Source organism: Drosophila sulfurigaster, chromosome 3, assembly GCF_023558435.1.
Source record: "Drosophila sulfurigaster albostrigata strain 15112-1811.04 chromosome 3, ASM2355843v2, whole genome shotgun sequence".
NCBI lineage: Eukaryota > Metazoa > Arthropoda > Insecta > Diptera > Drosophilidae > Drosophila > Drosophila sulfurigaster.
Window position 1 is genome coordinate 23,812,538 of NC_084883.1, and position 7,772 is coordinate 23,820,309.

General features: G+C 40.8%; 1 protein-coding gene across 1 annotated transcript in view; it reads left to right on the forward strand.

The window, feature by feature from the left end:
• The window catches only part of LOC133845701 (cAMP-dependent protein kinase type II regulatory subunit), a 36,456-nt gene extending 28,684 nt beyond the window's left edge, over window positions 1-7,772 (forward strand). The window contains 8 exon segments of the mRNA XM_062280246.1: window positions 4,777-4,877; window positions 4,879-4,959; window positions 5,211-5,311; window positions 5,553-5,648; window positions 6,235-6,382; window positions 6,725-6,800; window positions 6,859-7,044; window positions 7,469-7,772. Coding sequence (XP_062136230.1) covers window positions 4,777-4,877; window positions 4,879-4,959; window positions 5,211-5,311; window positions 5,553-5,648; window positions 6,235-6,382; window positions 6,725-6,800; window positions 6,859-7,044; window positions 7,469-7,587 — 908 coding nt within the window. The 3' untranslated portion in view covers window positions 7,588-7,772.

Sequence of the window (7,772 nt, forward strand, 5' to 3'; positions counted from 1 at the left end):
CGCACGTGTGCAGACAATTAGCGGCAGCTGGTCACGCATCTTGAGCTATCCCTGCATTTCTTTGAGGGTCATACATCTTCGACCAGTGGCCACCACAGCCAGCAAATTAAATAATAATGTTGATAAAGCTGTCAGGAGTCTCCAGGACCTGGACGAGCAGGTTGCCAAGTGGTGACGCTCTCTCTCTCTCTCTCTCTGTGAGAGGCTGCTGACTGCTGCCTTGCGTGTTTATCTTCCGGTTAATCAAACACGCAGCACGCTCAAGGGACGTCAATGCGGCATGTCAAGTGAGAAAACGTTGCTTGCCGCAACTGCTGTGCGATATCCTTTTGCTTCCTGTATCCTGCCTGCGACGCTGCGTTTGTCATTAAAAATCTATTAATTGCGCACACAGCTCAAGAGCAGGATAAACAGGCAAACAGGAAGAGAGTGTCCTTTTCTCTGTATCTCTCTCTCTCTCTCTCTGTCCCCTTTGCCCTGGGTATTTAATTAAAGTTTGAAGCGTCTCGTCTCGTCTCGTCTGACTATTAGCCAGCCAGGCAGCAGTCGCATTGACCTTTTTTTTTGTTCTAATACTGCTCGGTACTAGAAATTATCTTTAGCTTTGCTCAGCGAAGCCTTCAAAGGTTCCGCAGGCGAGTTCAGCTGAGCGAAAGGAGCACGCAAATAGCACAACTCTATATGTGTTTGTGTGTATGTGTGTGTGGCCACGCCCTCCGTTTGCATCGATTGTCGGCTTTGATGTCTATTTATGGTCAGCTTGTTTCGTTTTTATTTAAAATGGCTTAAAGCGCTCAACACGAATACCAAGCAACAACAGCAAAAATATAAAACGAAAAAAAAAGAAGCCAAGCAACTCGGCATATTAAGCATACGCCGTGCGGTACGCACAACAATTTTTGCGGGTGCCAAAATGTGGCTTAATAAGGTGTGCCGCCGTATGTGTATACGCTGTGTGAATGATGGGCATGTTGTACATTTTATTAACGCTCACGTTGGCCACAAAAAAAAGGAGCAGAAAAGGAGGAGAGATAGCGAGCGAGCGAGTGAGAGAGGAGTTAAAGCAATGGGCGCCCATTGAAGCATGCCAATGAACAGAGGCAGCAGCAGTTTCGCAGTTTTCCTGCCTGGCTTACGCTTCAGCAGGCACACAGGAGAACAACAGAGAGAGAGAGGGTGAGAGAGAGAGAGAGAGAGGGGTGTGGACTGGGGATTATGCCTGACATGGGCTATGCTTGGCAGTTACATTTCAACATTATTGACATGCCAGCGGCGTTTGCAGCACAAAACTCACGGAAATTGCTAGCCATGTATGTGTATGTGTGATAGAGTTATGTGTGTGTATGTGTGTGTGCGCCTCCTGTTGCGCTTAATGATAAATATAAAAACCAAAAAGAGAAAAAAAGAATGTTCATGTTAATCGAGACAAAGAGCTGCTCTCAGAGTTTCACTCTATATTTATACCCAGCATACAAAGCAGGCGACAGACGGACAGACAGACAGACAACAGCAGCCGCTGTCTATGTATTGTGTGAAGAAGACACACACACACACACTCACTCGTGTAGTTGACAGCTCTTGTGTGTTGCCTACTTACCGAGTGTACCAGGCACTATTTCCGCTTCGGTTTGTCGCTTTGTGTCGACCATTTTCCTGCTCAAAGGCTGCTGCGGCTCCATCAGCGGCTTTAGTCGCAGCTCAGACGTCACTCCGTTAACAGGAAAAAGCCCAGATAGACAGACAGTCAAACAGTCAGTCAGTTGTTATTCGCATTGTCAGTCGTGTCATTCAGTCAGTTAGTTAACTCTGCGTGTCGCGTTGTCAACATCATCTCCATCATCATCGTCATCATCATCATCGTCAGCGTCAGCGTCATTCTCGGTCTCCTGCTCCTGCTGCTAATGAAATTAATGCAGTCAACTTTTATTTGCCATTTTTAATTAAATTTCTGACGCGAATGTGATGTGGATGTGTGTGTGTGTGTGTTTGCTCTCGCTCATGTTGAAGCCAAACGAATTTAAATACACAACTATAAAGAAAATAATTATATATAAAAGTGTTTAAAGTTCCCTCAACTTATGCCATTTAATCACACACAAGTTCGGCACTTAAAACAAACAAACAACGAGTGCTGAGAGGGACTTTAAGCTGTTTGATGCACTCAATTATTAATACGTTGATGTCAATCTCTAGAGTTTATACACTCACAGCCAAAAGCTATGCAGAGCATTAATTAATCAATTACGAATATTTGAGTGCCAATCTATGTTTTCGTCTATTGTTTTAGCAAAGCCCAAATGCATGTTGTTTAATAATTGAATAGCAGTCGAAAACAAATGAAAGCAATTTGCAACTTCAGTTGAACACTCAATTGTTCTCAGTCCGATTAAATGCCACACAGCAAAATATTAAATAATTTTCTAAATAATTTCCCATCCATTTAACATAGTGAAAGGCAATAATAATGCGTAAAAGTTCTTTTGAATCAAAGAGGTTTAAAAGCAATTAGAGTTTGTTCAAATCGTTTAATTTATTAACAGGCATCAACTAGACAAGGTTTTTAAAGTGCGGCCTTTGAAGTGCGCTTAAATCGAATGAACTGAATGCATTAACACAGTTCAACCACAAGACGGTGGCTAAACGTGACACCACAAAACAACAATCCCACACACACACACACATACATACACACAGAGACGTGAGGACGTATCCTTGTCCTTGCATCCTGTCGCATTGCGAGCTAAAATAAATAGTGTTGCTTTGTAACAGCTTTAGTCGAAGGATATCTCGTCCAATCTAGCATGCCTGCTTGCTGATTGTGTGTGTGTGTGTGTGCGCTATATAATATACACTAGTGTGTGTGTGTTCGATTGTGTGTGTAATTGCATCATCAAAGTGGCAAGTGCCACACTTGACACGACTTTAACGAATGGCAATGCAAACAGTTTGTTGCATTTTCATGATAAATCCAAGTGTGCAAAGTGTGTGTGAAGTGTTAAGTGCGATTTCTCTCTCTCTCTCCGATACTCTGATTCCCGATTCTCTGACTCAAAGTTAACAGCGCGAGTGCATAAATATTTATAAAGCATACGCAGCGTGTGACGGGCGTAATCTCGTGTGCGTACAAAATACATCATGTTGTGTGTTGTGTGTTGTGTGTGCTCACCTTGAGTCTTAAAGTTTTTTCTATTTTTTTTTTTTTTTCGAAACGTGTTTGTGCATAACAGGTTAGCAACAACAACAACAACGACAAAAAAAACACGATTGCAGGCTGCTGCAGCTTAAAAGTATTTAATAATAAAGCAGCACAAACGAAAAGTTTAGTGCAATGTCTACGCAAGTGTCTAGCAATTTATTGGCCGGTAAGAAAAAAACAATACAGAAACAGCAAACACAACCAATAACAGCATGCCAAATACGAGTGCAAAAAAGTAAAACATTTTTTGGCCAGACCATGTCACAGATGCAGCCAACATATAGATACAGATACAGCGACAGCAATAGATACAGATGCAGATACAGATACAGATGCAGATACTGAGAGAGTGAGAGATGAATGAATAACAAACTGTAGTGCTTAAACAAGCCCGATGATGATGGATGTTGTATGCTGGCTGTTGTTGTGTCGAGAGAAATGAATAATTAGTGCAGCAATAGGTTTAGTGGTTTTTGTGGTTTAACTAGTTCAATTGTTTGCCAGTGACATGATGAATTGCAAACATATTTATCTACGGATAAATTGTCGGTATCGTCAGCAGCAACTTAAGAAGTGGTCGGCAGCAGCAAAAGTGCGATGCGAGCACAATTATTTGCAAACTGTAAACTGCAAACTGCAAAGTGCAAACTGCAGATGCGATTGCATTTGCATCTCGTATGAATGTATCTTTTGAATGTATCTATCTATCTGTCTGTCTGTATGCAGATAGAAGATGTGTGGGCAGCTGGACACATGCATTTCTCCTCTGTATTTCGGTCGGTCCGTCTGTTTGCGCTTCATTTCCATTTACATTGCGAGTGCATTTCATTTCGCTCGTTCTCGTTTATATTCGATTTACTCGAGACACACAGCGCTGCAACTTGACGCAGCTGGATAGTGCAAAACAAAAATGTATGTACACTATGTCTGCTGACGCAATGCATTGTGAGTTATGAGCATGAGTCCGCTGAGTGCATCGCTTTAAGATGCTGCTAATGATATGAGCTAAAAACCGCATCCGTCAGCAGATCTGATCATCAGCCATCCACGAATATCGCAGCTATTTGTCCTCCATGTTTGCATTTAATGTGCTCTATCAACCCAAAAAGTCAAGCGTTCTTCCTAACTAAGCATTGTGCGAGTGTGTGCTTAAGCTAATGTGCGCAAACATTAAAGAGAACTGGGGCCGAGGCAGGACATTGTCCTCGATAGAGAGAGAGTGAGAGCCATGCAAACAGACAGACAAACGGACAACAAATGAATTGTCCATTTTCATTAATTAGGCACATTGAATAAAACACTTTTCGACTTTGGCAAGTTAAAAAGCTTAATTAAGCCACGTTAATTACAAAGTTGCACATAAAATGCCATTAATTTCAGCTTGATTTTTATGATAAACTTCGCGAAAAAAAACGAAAAAACTATTCAGAGAATTCCTTTGGAAAATGTGACCAGCTTAACTATGTGTGTGGCCAGTCAATTAACAGTGTGACAGTTGTCTGTTAATTTAGGTATTATTTAGACAGATGTTCGACAGTTAAAACTAATTTGTTGTTACCTTGTTTAATTCCCATTCGCAGCGGAACCACCAATAGTACAAAGCTCACGTCGCAAATCAGTTTTCGCAGAAGCATACGATCCGGAGGCGGACGATGATGATGAGGGCGCCACCGCCGTATTCCCCCAAGACAGATGAACAGCGGGCACGTCTCATCGAGTCTGTGAAGAATGTGCTGCTCTTCCGTTCGCTAGAAAAGGAACAGGTATGCTCTCGAGCTTAGCTCATAAATTGCCGCAGCATATGTCAAGGCAGGAACTGAGGCAACCAAAAAAAAGAAGAAAAAGGAAAACACTCGAGACAACCGCAAAAACCGAATCACGTTGTGTTTTGCGGTTGTCTGTTGTGGCAGAGGGTGTTAGCTGCTATCTCTCTCTTCAGTCTTGTGTCTTGTGTGTGTGTGTTATCCTTGCTCATAAATGCCTTTTTTGCCATTTTTCCATTCCCACCACGTAGATGAACCAAGTGCTGGATGCGATGTTTGAACGCAAGGTGCAGCCGGGCGATTTCATCATACGCCAGGGCGATGATGGCGATAACTTTTATGTTATTGAATCGTAAGTGCCAAAGTAGAACAATGTGCCGCAAATTGCGCATACGTCATGTGGAGCGACCTCCCTTCGTTCTTCGCGCTTGCCAAACAGACGGCAAAGTAGGCAACATTATTTTCACACGGCGTATGCGCAATTAATTTACATTTATTCCGCATTTTACCGTAACGCAACGCAATGCATACTGGATATATGTATACATATTTTTACGCAAACTCACGCTCAATTTACCATCTCTCTTCCACAGTGGCGTCTACAAAGTCTACATTAATGACAAACACATTAGCACCTACAATCATACCGGATTATTTGGTGAATTAGCGCTGCTTTACAATATGCCCAGGTGAGAATAAGCAGAAATTGAGGCTTTATGTCTCTAAGTACACATAGACATAGTCTACATTATTCTTGATCTCATTCGATCACCTTTTGATTAGGCCAAGCAATGTGCTAATTTCTTAATTTCAATTCAACACTCGCACAATTTTCATATGGCTATAAATAGTATCGAATTAAAATGAACTTCAGTTTGAATTTCAGTTGGAAAAATTTCAACTTTTAACTAGATCGCTGGCAGATTGCACAATACTGCAAACATGTTAATTTATTTCGATTGTATTATTTTTTATACGAATTTTTTATGTTTCTTATATTGTTTTCATCGCTTAGCTTATCTATTCAAGTAGATTTTCTGGTAGTCTTTTTTCGTCTCTTTTATACAATATCTTTTCACATATTTTAATAAAGTTTTATTTAAAAAAACGAGTCGATTCTAATTGTTGCTTACCAGTTTTAGTAATTTAAAATAATGAATACATTAAATTACATTTGTTAAACATTTTATAACAATTTTGTGAAATTTATTATTTAATTTAAGCAACTAACTCAATTAAATTATAATCGTTTATCATTGTATTACTCACTCTTAGAGCGGCCACCGTGCAGGCAGAAACAAATGGCCTCCTCTGGGCCATGGATCGTCAGACATTCCGACGTATCTTGCTCAAGTCGGCATTCAAGAAGCGAAAAATGTACGAGGAGCTGCTGAACAGCGTGCCGATGCTAAAGGCGCTGCAGGTGAGTTCATTTTGATATGCAACTAAGTCATAAAATAATAATAGAAGGACTATATAACATCTAATTATTCGGGTTATAATCAGTTCCTTGCAAATTTAATACGTTTGCCCTATTTCACAACACTTCTTCTAGCGTCGATCACACATAGGTGGCGCTTTTTATCGATTTCATAATTTCTTCCTTTCGATAACTCCTTATTTTAAGTGTTGTAAAGTATTATTTAATTCAAGTGCTGAGTAGTGTTTAAATTTAACTTAATATACGTGCTGTGTAATGCATAAAGATTAACGAATATTAAAAGAAGCCACTCTACAATATATTAACTTCGCTTTCTCTTGGCAGAACTACGAACGTATGAATCTGGCCGATGCTTTGGTTTCCAAGACCTACGAGAATGGTGATCGTATCATTAAGCAGGGTAAGTTCCTCAATTTGCAATCTTTAAGCATTTGCTAAGGATATCTTTATCTTTATAGGCGATGCCGCCGATGGCATGTACTTTATTGAGGAGGGCACCGTGTCGGTGCGCATGGATCAGGACGATTCGGAAATTGAGATTTCCAAGCTGGGCAAGGGCCAATACTTTGGCGAACTGGCGCTGGTGACACATCGGCCACGTGCCGCATCCGTTTACGCTACGGGCGGCGTTGTTAAGCTCGCATGTAAGTCGATTTCTTACGAATTTTATAACCCAATCTAAACCGAAGTCGAACATCGAAAACCTTTTAAATGCCTTGCTAGCCATCGCTTTTAATGCTTTTGTTTATTGTTTCTTTTTTTTTCTTCTTTTAATTTGTTTATGCACTTTGACGTACATTTTGCACTGTGTTGCGTGTTTTCTGTGTTGTACTGTGATTTGTGCCGTATTGTTTTGTTTTGTGTTGTGTTGTGTGCTTTATGTAGTCCTCGATATTGTTTGCTTTGAGCGTCTGTTAGGACGTTGCAGTCGTCTCCTGCAGCGCGGCATACGAGACTATCGCTACCTGGAATTGGATCTGCGCGCTTATTTCGATAGCCTGCAGGCATTGTAGAGTAGACTGGGTTATGCGCCCTTTGAAAACGTAGCTTTAATCAAATTCCGTCCAGTCCTAGACACGGAAGCCTTTGAGCGTATCCTGGGCTTCCTCACCGATGTCCTCAAGCGCAACATACTGATGTACGAGCAAATGTTCACGGAAATGGCTCGACGCAATACGAATCTGTGACCTGATGCATATAGAGCGATAGGCTTAGCAAGTAACATCATCATCATCACCAGGCCAATCACAATCACGAACTAATTGTTTATTGTTTTACAATTTGTTGCTTTAAAACTTGAATTTCATTTCGCCATAAATTTATTGTACATCGAAAGATGATTAAAAATTGTACAGTTTACAAGCAAATATTC